We start from the raw sequence: 19,601 nt of genomic DNA on the forward strand, positions 1-19,601 counted from the left end.
GAAGCGTGTGGTGGTGGTGGTGGTTAGTGTTTAACGTCCCGTCGACAACGAGGTCATTAGAGACGGACTTTAGAGGCAATTGAGTTGTACCTGTCAATGCTTTTGTCAAACCACCTTTATTGAGACGATTGCTTCCACATAAAAGACGTCATCATCGTTTGGCCCCTAATGGACCACACAGTGTAGGAAGAGTTTTTGAAGAGTTTTGTTTTAGCTTTCTTTTGTGGCCAGATTAATTTCATTCTCTCAAAATTGGCTCCTATCTCCTCGTCAGACCAAGCTGTCCCGGTCTTCTACTAGGCCAAATGTCAAGCCGTGAATTTACTGCTTAAAATATTTTCTATCTAGTATATAAAGTTGTGTTGTTCATACTTCCGTCAGATATTTTCAACTGCACCTCTCACTATTCTTGTTTCAGATGGAGGATTACTATAGGGCTTCGTAGAATTTCACAAGCTGTCTGGTTAATCTTGTTAGCTCCATTGTTTTAATATCGCTGCAGATATTTAGTTTGCATTTTTCATATCCGAAAAGATGTTGGTGTAATTTTCAATTTCTTTATTTCATTGTAGTTTTTATGTTTCTTTTTCAGTACAGTTTGGAGCTGAAAGATTCCTGATTACTTTTCATTCCCTCTTTCTGATTTCTTCAATGTCTGTCCTCCTGCTTAAAATGGTTATTTTAGCCACAAAAAGACACTCTAGTTTGATGAATTTATTGTGTCTTAGCGTGGGGTATTTTGAAAATTATTTTTCCTTACACATGTCTTTTGCAAAGCCTGAAAGCTGTTTCCATTTTGTGAGAGCGAATTTCTTAACCATTCTTTCCCAGGCCAGTTTACTGAGTGGTTTCGCTTAAATATTTATATTGACTAACATTCGGTTTTCCTGTCTTCTATTTTCAGAACTCTGGGAGCCAGAGAGTTGCTAGGAACGTATTTCTTGCAGTCTTATTTACAGTCCTACTCTTTCCGCTTTTTCTTTAAGGATTTTTATTTTCCCCCTATTTTGACTCTTGACCTAGAAAAGCCAGGTTGTCTGCAAGAGCTAAGCAGCCTGTCGTAATATTGGCACTTCCTAATTTGAATGGTTCGTCAATTTTAAGCTTAGATTTCAGTTTTCTCGCCGGCCGGAGTGGCCGAGCGGTTCTAGGCGCTGCTGTCTGGAACCGCGCGACTGCTACGGTCGCAGGTTGGAATCCTGCCTCGGGCATGGATGTGTGAGATGTCCTTAGGTTAGTTACGTTTAAGTAGTTCTAAGTTCTAGGGGACTGATGACCTAAAATGTTTGGTCCCATAGTGCTCAGAGCCATTTGAACCATTTTTTTCAGTTTTCTCGCTCTTGACTGACTTTGACTATCACACAGTTGAAAAGTAATGGAGATAGAGGTCATCACCTTTTCTCCCTTTTGTTTTAATTTCAATTTTTTTTCAGAATTTCTCAGCCTTGTGCTATTTGGAGTTTAACTAATTTCACTGGTTCGGAGACCTTGATTTTTTTTTTTTAGGAATTTGAAAGACAGAGTTACAATCGCCTGAATCAAAGCTTTTTAAGAAACTACGAAGGAGTGCCTTTTTACTATTATTGTAAATTTGTTCATACCTTAGAAATAGTTTAAATAGTAAACTCTTTTTCCTGGCCGGGGTCTGAGACTTGCTTGATATTCACCTATTTTGCGTTCATGTTTTTGTTGAACTCTGTCCAGAAGACCCTGAGACAATTCTGTAAGTGACAGACCAAAGGGAAATCTGTAACTTAACATCTGTTCTTTCTATGTATATGTAATTTGTGTATCAATGGGTTTTTTTCAGTCATTCTAAATTATGACTGTTTGTTAAATTTTCGTCATGATCAATGTAATTTCTTTGAAGTTTCTGGAACACCTGACTTCAAGAGTTCTGCCCTTTACCTTTTACTTTGTCTCGCAATTTTCTCTTTACTTGGCGCTTATGAACTTAGCATGACAAACGGCCCCCCAGCGGACATCCTGCACTATTTCGAACGTCAGTTGCACCGGCGAAGTCTTTGCCTGCCGGTTGCCAGGAACAATGTTTAGAAGCACGGCTGTACCCTCTTCCACCTCACCAGGGGCGGGCGAGTCTATGATTGGCTATGGCCGCCCATTGCAGCGAACATCGTACGTAGTGGGGGAACTGCGACTGATTAACTGGTTATTCCTTGTAAGGGAATATCTGTCAAAATATTTTTAAAGTCTGTGATTATTTTAATGTCAAATTCATTTATGTTATTACGCCCTGTAATTTTGTAACTAAATTGAAATTGATTTACGTTCATTTTCTCAAAGAGTGAGAATATTGTTAAGAAATGAGAAAATACAGACCCTCTGACTGTAACATTGATTACTTTTAATCGAGTAGTTTATTTCGAACCTGAAAGCTTTTTTAGTAAAGCATTGTCACATCTGTTACCAGTAAAACAAGAATTATCCGTAGGTCAGCACTGCACCGAGCGGTAGATTGACTGGTATTTGCGGCGACGAATTTTATTTTAACTGCCTTTGCTTGGCAAATAATTAAAAGAGATTAAAGCTGCAATGTAGCAACCCAATGTGAAGTTTCGATTTTTATACACGGCATACTTAGTCGCCTAGACACAAACTGTGAAATATTACCAGAAACCGTATCACTCCATGTAAACATTCTCCACACGCGAATACGTCTAACACCTAGATGAAGGGTGACCTGATGGAGAAGTGATTTATCACACTAATACCTTCCCAGGAGCTATACCTATTCCGGAACTGATCAGTTCGGACACCCTTTTCCATGTTAGGATCTTCGTTCACTGCAGTTTCCTCTGACTAGAGTTGTTATCCACGAATTTAGGTATCTTTATGGGATGCCATTTGGAAATTCATGTGGCAGCTCTACTAGGGAAAGTATAGCATGGAACATAATTAACGAATGAACCAAGTTTTTCTGCCAAAGAACGTCGTCTCTGTGAAGTACGACTAAAAGAAAAATTAGTAACAATAACAGAGGCAGCAGAATCTACAAGATGTGAAATCAATGGGAAAAGTAACGTAAGCAGACCACGAAGGCGATGGAATGAACCGCATTCCGAATAGAGTGGAAGCCTAGTGCTGGACTGTAGAAGATGAAGGTAAATAATACAGTATCTTTACAATCTTTCTTTTAGCTACTGCTGACTAAATTTTTCCAAGGATAACGTAAAATATCTTTCTGCATGAAACACCTTTTTCAAGAGCAGGCTTACTTACAGTTTGGAACAAAGTACGTTTTATAAAGTGTTTGTGTCCAGTGATTTAATCGTATGCAGCAAATTGTCTTTGTGACGTTGTATTGTAGCTCTGAAACCAGTTTGCTTTGCTGCTACTTTTTCACTTACATGACGATTAGAAATTATAATCCGATTTCTTGTTATTGGGTACAATCACTGTCAGACTACAACCTGTCACAGCAGATGTAAGTAGGCTGTTGAGGTCTTTTTTTATTGGTAACGCCACGTAGCGCTCTGTATGAAAATCACTGGCTGTGCTGTGTGCAGTCTGTGGCTGGTTTGCATTGTTGTCTGCCATTGTAGTGTTGGGCAGCGGCAGCTGGATGTGAACAGCGCATAGCGTTGCGGAGTTGGAGGTGAGCCGCCAGCAGTGGTGGACGTGGGGAGAGAGAGATGGCGGAGATTATATATATATATATATATATATATATAATGACTATTTAGGTAAATACATTGTTTGTTCTCTATTAAATTCTTTCATTCGCTAACTATGCCTATTAGTAGTTAGTGCCTTCCGTAGTTTGAATCTTTTATTTAGCTGGCAGTAGTGGCGCTCGCTGTATTGTGGTAGTTTAAGTAACGAAGATTTTTGTGAGGTAATTGATTTGTGAAACGTATAGGTTAATGTTAGTCAGGGCCATTCTTTTGTAGGGATTTTTGAAAGTCAGATTGCGTTGCGCTAAGAATATTGTGTGTCAGTTTCTGGTATGATTTTTTTTTAGTAATTCAATTGAAAGCTTTGTTGCTTTGGTAAAAGTAAAATTGGTTCTTTTTGTCGTGGCAGAATAAATTACTATTAATCACACCAGATTTGTGGGAGAACAGCAGCAACATTTGTAATTGATCCAGCTTTAAGAAATTCTATTACCTTTTAGCGGAAAATTCGTGCGGTACTCTCCGACATTAGAAAAGTCGTGGTGTCACTTAAACTCTTAAAGTTACAATAAAATGATTATATCAGTATGGAGCACAAAACTTTTGCGTCCGACTCGCAACACATTCACTAAAGAACAGCTAGAGAGCGGCGCGACTCCCTGCAGAAGTAAAAATTGGCAATTGTTATTTTGAAACATAGGTGCGTCGTTTTTTTACTGATCGATAGCAGCGTATAGCAGTTTATAGCTATCGTGATATTCTGCGCTTTTCAGGAGCGCGGCAAAGATATCTGGTTACAACATTCATTGGTATGTGTTAAAAGTTCGCACATACTGACGCGAATACAGAAAAAAACTTTTACATGTTAAAAATCGCAGTGATAAAGGCTGTAATGTCACAAGTTTAAGCACAGTCTTGTATAATTTTCTAAGGGAACGTTTCACAGGTTAACGTTATCGGCGACTGCCAATTTGGTGAGGGCCGGTAGTGTTCCAATGTACACTCAACCATGCAGTTCCTAGTGGTTTGCAGAGTATCGATGTATGTGCCATTGATAACACATTAATGTACAGTTCAAATTCAGAGTGTGGCTTCCTTTTCCCCCAATGTTCCTCAACCGATTTCACATCAAAGAATCCTTTTAATATGTGTTATTTCTCTTTTTTTAATCAGGGTGAGCGATTCTCTATAATGGTTCTGCTGCCGAAGAGAGTAAACGGTCTGTTAGCCTCTCAGAGGACAGGGGGCATAGACATGTTTGACGTTACAGACAACACATACTGGCAAGCAGTGCACGTATACCTACCAAGGTTCAAAATGGAGTGCGAAAGAGAATGTGAAGAAATTTTACCAGGTATAAGTGCCCTCAGCAAGTTGTATAACACACCCCAAGAAACTGATGTCTCAGTTTACATTTCAGAATGGAAGCATAAACAATGCAACAGTGATGCTATGAACCCAAACTTTCAAGCTGCTGCTCCACTTCAAAGTCACTGTGGAGCAAGCAATAAATGCACACCGTACTGCAGACGTCTTCCATCTTCTTCAGGCGACATTCAGACATCGTATCGCCGCCCGGGACACCTTAGCATTCACTGGACATGGCGTTTAAGGCACCCTTATGGTCACGATCTGAACCCGTGCGATTATTTCTCATGGGATAATGTAAAGGCCAGGGTGTTCAAAGCTGTTCGTGCAACACTCGAGGATCTTAGTACTGCAATTTTCAGAGAGATTTGTGCAACCGAAAATGAAGTTCTTCAGAATGTTCTCACGTAATTCAGTTCAAGGCTCTACACACTCATTGCGTCGTTTCAGGTCACCTGCTACAGCGTAAATGTGGCATCGAAAATATATTTACCCTTATTTTGTCGTAGTAGACGAAAACTTTTAACACCTATTTTGAGCCACGCTGTATGAGGCAATCATTCGTAGTATGTACCTGGCTCTGGAAAGCCATTAGAAATTGACGAAAAGAATTATAATTCAGAGAGAACTAAAAATTATGAGGTTTGCCGGCAACATTCAAATCTGTCAAAGGCCGCAAAGGACTTGAAATATGATTTGAATGGAATGGATGGTGTCTCGGAAGCGGGCTACAGTTTGCTCAGAGAAAATGAATTAGATTAAGAAATTAGACACTAGAAGCAGTCAGATGTTTTGCTATTTGGGCAACAAAGAAACTGATCATGATCGAAATAGGGAAGATACAAAACGTAGACAGGCAGTAGAAAGAAAGGCATTTCTGAGAAACCTGTTTGTTAACATCGAATATAAATTTAAGTGTTGATAACTCTTTTCTGAAGGGATTTATCCGGAATGCAGGGAAGTGCAGCTTGGACAATAAGCATTTCAGACATGAAGAGAGCAGAAACTTTTGAAATGTGATGCTACAGAAGAATGCTCAAGTTGAGGTAGTAGATCGTATAGCTCGTCAGGAAGTAATAGGTAAAATCGGGAGAAACATTTATGGCAAAGCTTAATAAGAGAAGGGATCGGCTGATAGAACATTCTGTGACATCAAGGAATCACCAGTTTTATAACGGAAGCAAGCGGTGACGGAGGGGATTAAAAAAAATAGTAGAGGCAGACCAAGACTTGACTTTACAGCAAACAAATTCGAATAAATTTCAGTTGCAGTAGTTATGCAGAAATGATGAGGCTTGGATAGGGTCAAGAGGCGCATCAAATCTGTCTTCGGACTGAAGACGAAGATGAACTCCACGTGATACATACAAAGACGCTGACAATTTCTAATTTACAAAATAAATTTTTAATCCAACCACGCCGTTTGTAATGTGTAATACGTAGATCAATAAAACGGCGCTAGAAGACTGGGCATGAGAAGTGTGTGCTCACAACAAACAAGTAGTTCAGATCAACGTACTTACCAGTGGCCGCCGCTGCTTCCGTTCCTTCCTCGTTGACTTCGATGAACGCCTTGTGTATGACTTTGCTAACTACAAGTGGTGTCTCACTGATTCCAGTGAAGTTAGCCTTGCGTATGTCGAACATATCCACCATGCCATGCTGAAAAAAATGCAAAAAGGAAGACACTATTAACATCATAGAATACGTGAAATAATCTCATTTTAAAAACTGAAATAAGCAAAATTCTGAAGTAACTGGTTCCTAGGATTGACAGGTAAGCCTACCCCTGGCATGTCAACACGAATGCAGGAAGAAAAACAAAATTAAACAACGAATCTCCTAGGCTTAACTCAGTCCATACAAACAAATTAAACACTTTGTTTCTGTTTTTCACAAGTGGCCTCAACGGTATCCACCGATAGTCAAAAATCTTCTCAAGTTAAGGATCATTTTCCCAAGAAATGTTTAATTTAGTGACTAAAATTACAGTATGCATTTAAGAACTTTATCATGCAACATAAATTCAACATGCTAAAAAGTTTACAAGTGACAGATGGTTTCCACAGAAATGGAGCACAATTTATTTTGAAACATGTGAGTTACGGTGCCAGTGTCTACTCAAAATGGCATCGATAACTACAACGTTTCCCAAGCAGAAAGTTCGTTCACTGGAATGGCACGGAAGAGTACCCCTTTTCTTGGGCTGTGTTTCAGAGCTTGCTGAGGACACTTACACCTGGTAAAATTTCTTCAAGTTCTCTTTCGTGCTCCATTTTGAACTTCGGTAGGTACACGTGCACTGTTTGCCAGTATGTGTGGTCTGCAACGTCAAAGAGGTCTAAGCCCCCTATCCTCCTCTCAGCTGCAAACAGACCGTTTACTCTCTTCGGCAGCAGAACCATCATAGAGAATCGCTCACCCTGTTAAAAGAAGAAGGAACATCTAAGAAAAATATTCCTTAATATTACATGAGTTGAGAAACATGCAGATTCTAGTAAGACAAAAAGGAAGCAACGCTACGGATTGGAGCTGTACGTTAGTATGTTATAAGTGTCATCTATACCTATACTCTGCAAACTACTAAGAACTGCATGGCATAGGGTATATCCGATTGTACCAGTTATTTGGGCTTCTTCCATGTCCACACACGTACGGAGCGCCAGAAAATGATTGTTTAAGAGCCTCTGTGCGTGCTGTATGTCCTCACGAGCCCTGTGGGAGCGATATGTAGAGGATAAAATATTCCTACAATCGTTTAAGGCCGGTTCTTTAAACCTTGTAAGTAGCCTTTCTCGGGATATTTTACATCTATCTCGTGCTGCGTCAGTAAGAGTTTAGTACAGGTCCCAAACACTTTAGCAGTAGGCTAGTACGGGTCGCCCCAGTGATTTGTAAGCCATATCCTTTGTAGACTAAGCGCATTTCCCTAGTTCTCTACCAATAAGCCGAAGTCTGCTACATGATTTATCCACGCTTGATCTTATGTCATTATTCCACTTCATGTCCCTACAAAGTGTTACACCTAGGTATTTCTAACAAGGGATCTTCCCCATCGCACCCTCCCTCAGATTTAGTTGTAAGTTGGCACAGTGTATAGGCCCTGAAAAACTGAACACAGATCAATCGAGAAAACAGGAAGAAGTTGTGTGGAACTATGAAAAAAATACGCAAAATATACAAACTGAGTAGTCCATGTGTATGTTAGGCAACATCACGGATCGTGTCAGCTCAGGAGCGCCGTGGTCTCGTGGTTAGCGTAAGCAGCTGTGGAACGGGAGGTCCTTGGTTCAAATCTTCCTCAAGCAAAAAGTTTCACTTTTTATTTTCAGACAGTTATCAAAGTTCAGGAACTCACACATAATCAACTTCGCTCTCCAAAGTTCCAGGACATGTTCAGATTTGTTTGGACATATGCAGGATTTGACGGTCTACACACGGAAAAATTTGAAAATGTTTTGACAGAGCACAGGAAAACTGTGCGACTGTGAAGCTGTTGCATTCATTTGTTGCAGTTTATGTGACACTCTTATGTTTTCATCACTTTTTTGGGAGTGATTAACACATCCACAAGGAAACCTAAATCGGGCAAGGTAGAAGAATCTTTTTACCCATTCGCTAAGTGTATAAGTTAGGTGGGTCGACAACATATTCCTGTCATGTGACGCACATGCCGTCACCAGTGTCGTATAGAACATAAAAGACGTGTTTTCCTGTGGAGGAATCGGTTGATCTATGACCTATGACCTTGCGATCAAATGTTTTCGATTCCCATTGGAGAGGCACGCCCTTTCGTTTAGTAATCGCACGGTTTTGAAGTGCGGTCGCAAACACAGACACTAAACTTATTACAGGGAACACAGACGTCAATGAATAAACGGACAGATCATAACATTGCGAAAATAAAGAAAGTAAACTTTTCACTCGAGGGAAGACCTGAAGCAAAGACCTCTCCTTCCGCAGCTGCTCACGCTAACCACAGGACCACGGCGCTCCTGAGCTCACACCATCCTTGATGTTGCGTATCTTGCGCGTGGACTACTCAGTTTGTATATTTTGCTTATTTTTTTCATAGTTCCGCACAACTTTTTCCTGTTTTCTCGATTGATCTGTGTTCAGTTTTTCAAGGCCTATCCACTGCGCCAACTTATAACTAAATCTGAGGGGGGTGCAATGGGGAGGTTCCTGTGTAAGAGTTAGCCGGGTCCAACTGTGTCTCACTGACATTATAATCATAGTATCCCATGTTTTGTTTTTTAGTTTTGTAAAGTGCATGATTTTGCATTCTGAGCGTTGAAAGCATGTTTCCAACCTTTGCTCTTTGAAATCTTATCAAAGTCTGACAATGTTTATGCAACACATTTCAGACATACGTTACGTGTACCTGCATCGTCAGCGAAAAGTCAGATTTCTGTTAACATGAACAGAAAAGGTCCAAACACACTTCTCTGGGGCACACGCGGAGTTACCTGTACATTTGTCGACGATTCTTCGTTCAAGGTAACTTGCCGGGTCCTCCAAAACATCACAGACTTCGCTTGATACACATACGCGATTGTACTTTTAATAAAAAGCGTTGAGATGATACTGAGCCAAATCTTTTCCAGAAATCGAGAATTACTGTACCTACCAAACGGCCTTTATCCATGGCATGTAGTATGTCACGTGGGAAAAATGCGAGGTGGATTTAACACAATCTACGTTTCAGGAATTAGTGCTGGCTGGCTTCGAGTAGGTCATTCTGTTCGAGGTACTTCATTACGCTTGAGCTATAGGATATGTTCCAAAATTTTGCAGCAAATGGATACGAGGCTATTGTAGGGTAGATTTGAGGATCACTTCAGCTGTCCTTCTAGTAAGCGAATAAGACCCATGATTTCTTCCAACTAACGGGCACGGTGTTTTGTTCGAGGGGTCTACCAAAGATTATAGCCGTGAGGGGGTGCTGACTCAGCCAAAAGTTCGGTGTAGAATCTGACAGGGATTCCAGCGGACAATTGAGATTTGTTCTATTTTAACGACCTCTGCAGTTAATCAACACTGCTGACATCTAAACTAACGTGACAAGTCATGGGATAGCGATATGCAGATTTACAGATATAGGAAGTATTGCGTACACAAGATATAGAAGGGCAAAGCATTAGAGGTGATGTCATTTATACTCAGGTGATTCATGTGAGCCGGCCAGTGTGATCGAACGGTTCTAGGCGCTACAGTATAGAACCGCGCAACCGCTACGATCGCAGGTTCGAATCCTGCCTCGGGCATGGATGTGTGTGATGTCCTTAGGTAAGTTAGGTTTAAGTAGTTCTTAGTTCTATGGGACTGATGACCTCAGATGTTAAGTACCATAGTGCTCAGATCCATTTGAACCATTTGATTCTTGTGAAAAGATTTTAAAAGTGATTATGATCCCACGACTGACAGACTTTGAACGCCGAATGGTGATTGGAGCTAGAAGCATAGCATATTCTATTTCGGAAACTGTTATGGACACGATATTCGGAGATCCACATTGTCAAGAGTATGATAATACGAAATTTCAGGCATTACCTGTCACTACGGACAACGTAGTGGCCGACGGCCTTCACTTGACTACCGAGAACAGCGGCATTTGTGTAGAGTTGTCAGTGATAAGAGAAACGGAACGCTGAGTGAAATAAAGACAGAAATCGATGTGGGATGCACGACGAACGTATCCGTTGACAGGGAGATAAAATTTGGCATTAATGGGCTATGGGAGCAGACGACCGATGCGAGAGCGTTTGCTAACAGTACGAGTTCGCCTGCGGTGCTTTCCTGGTCTCGTGATCACATCCGTTGGACGTTAGACGAACGGAAAACCGTGGCCTGGTCAGATGTGTCCCGATTTCAGTTGGTAAGAGCCGATTGTGAGTTCGGGCATGGCACAGACCCCACGGAGCTATGGACCAAAATCGTTAACAAGGCATTGTGCAAGCAGGTGGTGGTTACATAATGGCGTGGGCTACGTTTACGTAGAATGGACTTGATCCTCTGGTTAAACTGAACCGATTGCTGTCCGGAAACGGTAATGCTCGGCTACTTTAAGTCCACGAAAGGCGACAAACGGTCTCCGTGTTCCGAAACAACAATGTCATATCAGCAGGCCACAATTGTTTGCGAGTGATCTGAAGAACATTCTGGACAATTCGAGCATATGATTTGGTCACCCTGATGCCCGACGTGGGTCCCTTGAAACATTTATAGGACGTACTCGAGAGACCAGTTGGTGCACTAAATGCTGCACCGGCAACACTTTCGCAATTATGGACGGTTATAGAGGGAGCATGGTTCATTATTTCTGCAGGAGACTTCCAACGACACGTTGAGCACCTGTCACATCGAGTTGCTGCACTGCGCCGGGCAAAAGGAAATCCTCCACAATATTAGGTGGTATCCCACTTCTTTCGTCACCTCTATTTCACTCATCTTTTCAGTGGTATAGAAATTAAACTGAGACAATACTCCAGGTATTGCTTGATAAAGGAAAATTTGAAAATGGAATTAAACATTTCTGTCGGTGCTTTCCTGCCCGCAGTTTCAGATCCTGTCTTATTCGCGACTGACTGGACACTAACTTTCGTGCCACTAATAGCCTTCACATACGATCATAATTTGTTTGGGTTTTGTGAAAGATATTTCGACAATAGTCTGACAATGAAGGCTTCATGCATTGCACTCGTGGCAACAAAGCTCGTTCCATTCAGAACATTTATCTATAGCCCTATGCTTCGTTTAATACCTATTATGCAGTAATCTGTTCCGTCAAAGTTTTCTTACAGAGACCGCATACAATGAAGGCTTCTTCCCATCGTGAACTACTCTCCTGGTACGTGTCTATCCCGTTCGTGATCTACTATTCTTTTAAAACAAAAAGGAAATACAGATATGGGGTTCGAGCGGGCACTAATTGAAATGAATGGGGAAAGTTGAAAATTTGTGCCGCTCACAGTGGTCACTGAAGCTGCACGGTCTACCCTACGACGCATCCCGTCAGACGTAAACTCTCAACTTATCCACACACTACTCATGTAGTGCCGCTTACGCATTATCATCACTACTCGTGGCATTTCGCGGATTCACGTAAGAGTTCGACCAGGTGTGTACCTGCACCGAAGACATCATTGGCCGTCTCGCCATAAATATACAGGGTGAAGCGAAATTCGCGTACTCGGGCTTCACAGCGTGACTCCTTTCATGCCAGCAATAAAAAAAATGTCTGTCGTAAAATATCGTGTGGTGAATGCATCAGGCACAAAATGGACGTTAAAGAGTGGCAGCCTGGCAACACTGTAACCACATGTATGGTAAGTACCTTTGTCAGCACCTACTTATGGTGTACGGTTGGTTTAGTGGATAGAGTATTGGGTGAGCATATATGAGATCGTGGGTTCGATCCTGCATCGGAGCGCGTTTGCTAATTTCATTCTGACATTTCATACTGCAATATACGCCCTTTCTTAGGTCACGTGTATCCTAAATTTACAACATTTTTGTAACTCTGGACGTAACAAATACATAGTTAGACAAACAAGAAATAGACAGTTGAAGAAAATGAGCCGGCTGGAGTGGCCGAGCGGTTCTAGGCGGTACAGTCTGGAACCGCGCGACCGCCACGGTCACAGGTTCGAATCCTGCCTCGGGCATGGATGTGTGTGATGTCCTTACGGTTAGTTAGGTTTAAGTAGTTCTAAGTTCTAGGGGTCTGATGAGCTCATATGTTAAGTCTCATAGGTCTCAGAGCCATTTGAACCATTTTTGAACAAAATGACCTGACATAGGACAGAATAACTACAAAAACAATATCAATTTCGAGATGCTAAAGCTGCGCCTGTTCCATGTAATGCCCATAACTCCTTTGACAGATATTGTTCTGCATGAGTCATACCTACATCGCTAATTGTGTAATGTTCTGTTTCCAATTACACTGTGTCCCTAACGGTAATAGACGTGATGTTTCAACAATCCCATCGATAGAATATTAATAATAATAATAATAATAATAATAATAATGCATTGAAATACGTACTAAACAGCATGCAGTTACCAGACTCAGTGCAGGCCGGTGGCCGAGCGGTTCTAGGCGCTTCAATCTGGAACCGCGCGACCGCTACGGTCGCAGGTTCGAATCCTGCCTCGGGCATGGATGTGTGTGATGTCCTTAGGTTAGTTAGGTTTACGTAGTTCTAAGTTCTAGGGGACTGATGACGTCAGATGTTAAGTCCCATAGTGCTCCGAGCTATTTGAACCATTTTGAATCAGACTCAGTGTTGAAAGGCGTGGCACCACAGCGATAACACATACAAATAGTAACTGAGTCTGGACATCATTCGCAAAGCACATTGCTAGTCCTATTGGTAACGTAAGGCCCTAACGAAATGTATGGACCTGAACGAGGCAAGAATAATAATTGCTACTAATCTCTGGGACCCATTGAAGGAGGATACTAAGAAAACAAGTTTCTCATCTAGTGGATGAGGTAACTATGAAAGTCCATGGCATGGAAAGGGCTTCTTACAAAGCTGACCAATCTTCCATTTCTACGATTGTAGTTTGTAAGTAATAGTGTTTTCTAGAAGACCCGCTGCAATAGCTGTTGACGATTAAGATGCAGATACCGTACCACCTGCACTACATTTACCAAATAAAAAACATAGGTCTCAACCTAGGATCGAATCATCGACCTGCTGCATGCTAACCCAAAAGTCTATTCACTGCACCAACTGTAGAGCACAAGCAGTGTGTGCTAACAGAGGTAGTTACCACACATGTTATTATAGTGTTGCCAGATGGCCACTCTTTAACGTTCTTTTTCTGCCGGATGTACTCGCCGGACGTAATTTTGTGGCACGCATTTTTTTTATCAGTGGCATGTGAGGAGTTGCACTGCCCAGCCCGAGTGCGCGAATTTCGCTTCACCATATATGTTTGTGTGTGTGTGTGAGAGAGAGAAAGACTCTTAGGGGAATCTGCGAAATGTCCCGAGCAATGAGGATAATAATGGACAAGGGGCCCTACGTTAGTAGTGTGTGGATAAGTTGAGCATTTGGGTCTCACGGGAGGCATGCTGTGGTACTCCGTGCAGTTTCTACCATTACTATGTCCGGATGGCTTAGGGCGTCAACACGCTAGCTCAGCTCGGTCAGAGGATGAGCTGCTCTCTGCAGTAAAAAAAACTGAGTGAGACGTCCGTCCCGAACAAATCCACCGAAAAAAAAGCTTAGTGGTCAGAGGATCTGCCTAGCAAGTGGGGGACCCGGTTCCAATCCCGGTCCACCATAAATTCTCTACTTTCCCCACTGATTGCAATTAATCCTAATAACAACCCACTGGGGAGGTTATTGCAGTCCCATTTGGTTCTCAAAATCAAGTAATTTACGTTAGTATTGTTTACAGTGTCTTGCTGTATTACAGATAATTAGTTGTTGTATTACCCTGTAAGGCAGGAGGAGAACCTGGGAATCCAGCTGTGGCAGGTAAGTGTACTTGAATCTTTCCTTTACAAACATCATCTCCACATTTGTTGCTCGTTCCGAATGGAAAAGCATCGGCGAAGTACTCGTCTTCTCGAACTGTTTTACCCATTCTCCTTTGAAGTAAACTGCATTTGCTATGACCATCCGAGTAAAAGATGACAGAACACCTGTAAAGTTACAAAATATTAAACACACAGCACTGAATCAAATGTCTTTACTAGCGACAAGTTAAATAACATTTGTCAGGGAAAAATACCTGCATCCTGCACAGTGCATTACATTTTTCTGAGAAACAAATGTCAATATATCACGCTCTTTTTTTGCAGTCACTTTAGTTCAGCTTTATGAAATGCAGAATGTGTACTAGTACAACTAAGTCCACAACAATATGAATAACTGCAACACCGTTCATTTTCACACAACATGTTAATAATATTTTAGTGCTCGTCCCTACGACGTTGTTTCCGCTATGCTGAAGGGATTTTCAGTATGAAACTGCTCTGGTTTCTTTTTAATTAATTGCTAATCTAGCTTATCACTGGTTATGTAAGTTGCGAACACAGATGTGATATTTCTATACATGCTGTAATGGTAACAACATAACTCATTAAACACATTATGATTCGGGGACCAACATTTACGTACATAGAGAACATTAGATCCCACGCGCTTCCCGCAATCCTTATCAACCTGGCTGAAGAACGAGGGCCGGCCAGGGTGGTCGAGTAGTTCTAGGCGCTACAGTCTGGAACCGCGCGACCGCTACGGTCGCAGGTTCGAATCCTGCCTCGGGCATGGATGTGTGTGTCTTTAGGCTGTTAGGTTTAAGTAGTTCTAAGTTCTAGGGGATTGATGACCTCAGAAGTTAAGTCCCATAGTGCTCAGAGCCATCTGAACCACTTTTTGAAGAACGAGGGGGATAAATACTGAACGAGTGTATAAACCCGTGATTCAACCGGCTGCGACTATGATGAGGGGTCAATATCAACAGTTAAGACAGTAAAACATCACGTGGCACTGAACTCCTGTATTTACTGATATGAAGTAAATTTTGCCACGTCTCAATACTAGTACTTCCCAGCTTGTGAAAGTGGTGGCGTGCTTGAAACTCACTTTTACACCGAAGCTCTGTCAATATCACTAGGTTAAAGCCCAAGAAATACGAAGGACATTCTCACCTTGTATAATATCGTCCCACTATTTGCACGACTCTATACCTACCACTTCCTTTGATAGTGTCTATGCTATTTTCTAACTTGTTAAAGAAATAAAAACGTTGATTAACCTATCCCCCTTCTTTCCTTAAAAGAACGAATCATAGGATATATAGCATTTTTCATAATACTTTTAACTGTATGACGTTTCGTTGGCACACGAAATGTAACATCGTTTCAGCATGCGAAGCTTCTGCACATCCTACTGCATACGTGAGGCAATGTCACAGCAGTACTTTTCCATTCCGATAAACAGGCTAGCGTGGTTCTTTTATCTGGTCACCAAGACGTCTGCACCTATAATAGTCAGATTCTCGTGTAAAGTGTTGTGTGTAGGCGATAGTGTTTAGAAGAAAGGATACATCAGATGAGTACTAAAGTCCACTGAAACTGAATCTGTATAGATTGACGGTAAAGTCGGTTCTTGGTAAAATATTTTGTATATAATGAAAGGAAGCACTCCCTAAGACCATGTCACCAAAGGTCAATTCAGTTCACTTTCTTCTAAGAACGATTGTGGTATTTTCTAACATAATTCATTAGTTACTGTGTCACTTATTATATCTTACACTACGGTTTTCGTTGGCATAATTCCAATTGTTTTATGCCTAAATCTAACATTAACAAATTTCATCTTTGGAAGTGGAGAGACTCGTTTGTAGAATAAATAATAAATATTGTTGAATACCTCACCACTGTTGTGAGCATTTTCATTTATAATCTGTACACTTCACGATGAACATGTCAATATGCATTTTCACTGACAAATCCGAATAATCTAGCAGCCTAACCTCTGATAATAATGACAATTATCTTATGATTGGTTGGTTGATTTTTTCTGTGTGTGTGTTGGGAGGGGGGAGGGGACCAAACAGCAGTCATCGGTCCCATGATCTAAGAAAACAGAAATCAAGATAGGAGCAACAAAAAAAATGGTTCAAATGGCTCTGAGCACTATGGGACTCAACTGCTGTGGTCATAAGTCCCCTAGAACTTAGAACTACTTAAACCTAACTAACCTAAGGACATCACACACATCCATGCCCGAGTCAGGATTCGAACCTGCGACCTTAGCAGTCGCATAGTTCCAGACTGCGCGCCTAGAACCGCGAGACCACCGCGGCCGGCATAGGAGCAACAGAAACAGCACATTCCAGTCAAGGAGGAGAGAAATCGGGACAACAAAGATGGAAAAGGGACTTCAGGGCAGCAGAAGAAGGAAAGAACAGGAGGGGGTGGGTGACAACGGGGGACAGGGTTTTCCCAGAAATTCGACATGTGGTGGGGCGCCAGCAACGCCACCAACCCTTTCTGCGACCCACAACATACCATTACCACTATACAAAGGGGGCAACACCAGGGGAAGAAGACAAAAGAAAAGGGGAAATAAAACTGCACAAAAGACCAGACAAAATGTAAGGAAAAGGCGGAGAGATTGTGGTTTGTGTGGAGGGACTCAAATTAAGGGCGAAAATTCAAGGACTTAAATCTGAGAGGACAAACCACTTTCACAAAGTAAACTGAGGACAGACATAACCATGTGAGTGTAACACACAAGACAAGGAAGGCAGCAGGTCATATTTGATGTGAAGGGCCAAAAGGTGGAAACAGTCCAGCAAAATATGGATCGCCATGAGTGAAGGCCCACAACTACAAAGGGGGGGGGGGGGGAGGGGGATGGCTCATTACAAAGTTAAAAATGCATGGGTCAACTTAATATGGCCAATATGAAGACAGCAGAGAATGGCATATTTCTGCTGGGAGAGTCGAAGGGAAGAATGTCATAGGGTGGAAGTCTCCTTGATGCAAAAAGGTTATTAGACATGGGGGTAGCCCCCCAAGAGTTGTCCCCAGAGGGGACATAGAATTGGGGGTAGGTGGCCACATCCCCAACCAGATGACGAGCAAGTTCTGAGATACCTGTGTCGCCAGGAACCCAAAGCAAATCAACCAAATAAGCAGAATCATCAAGATCAGTGGGAAGGTTGTTGATGATAGAGACCAAGGGGTGATGGGAAAAGTTCTGATTAATAACCCAAAGGCCTCTAATTGAGTCCATACGTAACATAACATGGGTGAGTGATGAAAGTAATGAATGTTTAATGAAGCAGAGGGCCTGGTAGATGGCCATCAGTTCCACAATGGAAAACACATACATGGCAAGCAAGAGATGCTGTCAGTGCCAACAGAAAATATGAAGGCGATCCCACGTGATCATCAGACTCACAGCCATCGGTATAAAAAACAACACTATCCTTAAACTCCCACAAGTGTGTTGAAAACAAACAACAGAACCCCACTGGGGTGATGGAGGCTGTCAAATCCTGTAAGAAATCCATCCAAATCCACAGCTAAGGAACTAACAAAGTGGGGGGTGGTTGGGAGAGAATGTGGGGGAGAGGCCAAAGAGGGAAGATGGAAGTCGCAGTGGAGAGAAGCATGGTCGAAGCCAGCTGGTGAACCCACCAAAGGCAAGCAGCATGTGGCAACAGCCTGAAGCTGTGGAAAGATAGAACAGGAGGGGTGGGCAGGGGGGAGCGGATAGCACAGGAAACCAGGAGTTGCGACCGCCGAATCGACAGGGGAGGGATCCCACTGTCAACAAGAAGACTATCGACAGGGCTAGTGAAAAGGACACTGGTGGCTAAACAGTTACCATGATGGTGAACTGGGTCCAAAAGAACCGCCATGGAAGAGGCAGCTGATCCATAATAAGCTTAACGACCATAGTCCAGATGAGACAGAACTATGTAAAGATGGAGAAGGGTTGAACAATCTGTGACCCAAGAGCTGTCGGCAAAGAAGCGATTGACACTGAGTTTACGAGAACGCCAAGTTTCAGATGACGAATATGGGGCAACCAACAGCCATGTTCAAAACTGTGTAAAAAAATCCAAGAAACTTAACTGGAGGACCATGGACAGCTGTTGGGAGTGGAGGTAGACCTATACATCAGGATGGACTATAGTATAGTGGCAGAAATGCACTACCCTCTATTTAAAGAGAGATAACTGTGAGAGTGTCACAAGATCATTTTTGCACCTTCTTTGACATGCTTTATTGGCAAAATCATCCAAGATATGAAACTTCCTGGCAGATTAAAACTGTGTGCCCGACCGAGACTCGAACTCGGGACCTTTGCCTTTCGCGGGCAAGTGCTCTACCAACTGAGCTACCGAAGCACGACTCACGTCCGGTACTCACAGCTTTACTTCTGCCAGTATCCGTCTCCTACCTTCCAAACTTTACAGAAGCTCTTCTGCGAAACTTGCAGAACTAGCACTCCTGAAAGAAAGGATATTGCGGAGACATGGCTTAGCCACAGCCTGGGGGATGTTTCCAGAATGAGATTTTCACTCTGCAGCGGAGTGTGCGCTGATATGAAACTTCCTGGCAGATTAAAACTGTGTGCCCGACCGAGACTCGAACTCGGGACCTTTGCCTTTCGCGGGCAAGTGCTCTACCAACTGAGCTACCGAAGCACGACTCACGTCCGGTACTCACAGCTTTACTTCTGCCAGTATCCGTCTCCTACCTTCCAAACTTTACAGAAGCTCTTCTGCGAAACTTGCAGAACTAGCACTCCTGAAAGAAAGGATATTGCGGAGACATGGCTTAGCCACAGCCTGGGGGATGTTTCCAGAATGAGATTTTCACTCTGCAGCGGAGTGTGCGCTGATATGAAACTTCCTGGCAGATTAAAACTGTGTGCCCGACCGAGACTCGAACTCGGGACCTTTGCCTTTCGCGGGCAAGTGCTCTACCAACTGAGCTACCGAAGCACGACTCACGTCCGGTACTCACAGCTTTACTTCTGCCAGTATCCGTCTCCTACCTTCCAAACTTTACAGAAGCTCTTCTGCGAAACTTGCAGAACTAGCACTCCT

At 42.4% G+C, this 19,601-nt stretch overlaps 1 protein-coding gene across 1 annotated transcript in view; it reads right to left on the bottom strand.

Annotated features, from left to right (window-relative positions):
• The window catches only part of LOC126335464 (serpin B6-like), a 147,086-nt gene that overhangs the window by 10,540 nt on the left and 116,945 nt on the right, over positions 1-19,601 (bottom strand). The window contains exons 5-7 of the mRNA XM_049998775.1: positions 14,459-14,667; positions 7,241-7,426; positions 6,527-6,665 (exon numbers count right to left, since the gene is read on the bottom strand). Coding sequence (XP_049854732.1) covers positions 6,527-6,665; positions 7,241-7,426; positions 14,459-14,667 — 534 coding nt within the window. The remainder of the gene's footprint in view (positions 1-6,526; positions 6,666-7,240; positions 7,427-14,458; positions 14,668-19,601) is intronic.

This window comes from Schistocerca gregaria, chromosome 2, assembly GCF_023897955.1.
Source record: "Schistocerca gregaria isolate iqSchGreg1 chromosome 2, iqSchGreg1.2, whole genome shotgun sequence".
Lineage (NCBI taxonomy): Eukaryota > Metazoa > Arthropoda > Insecta > Orthoptera > Acrididae > Schistocerca > Schistocerca gregaria.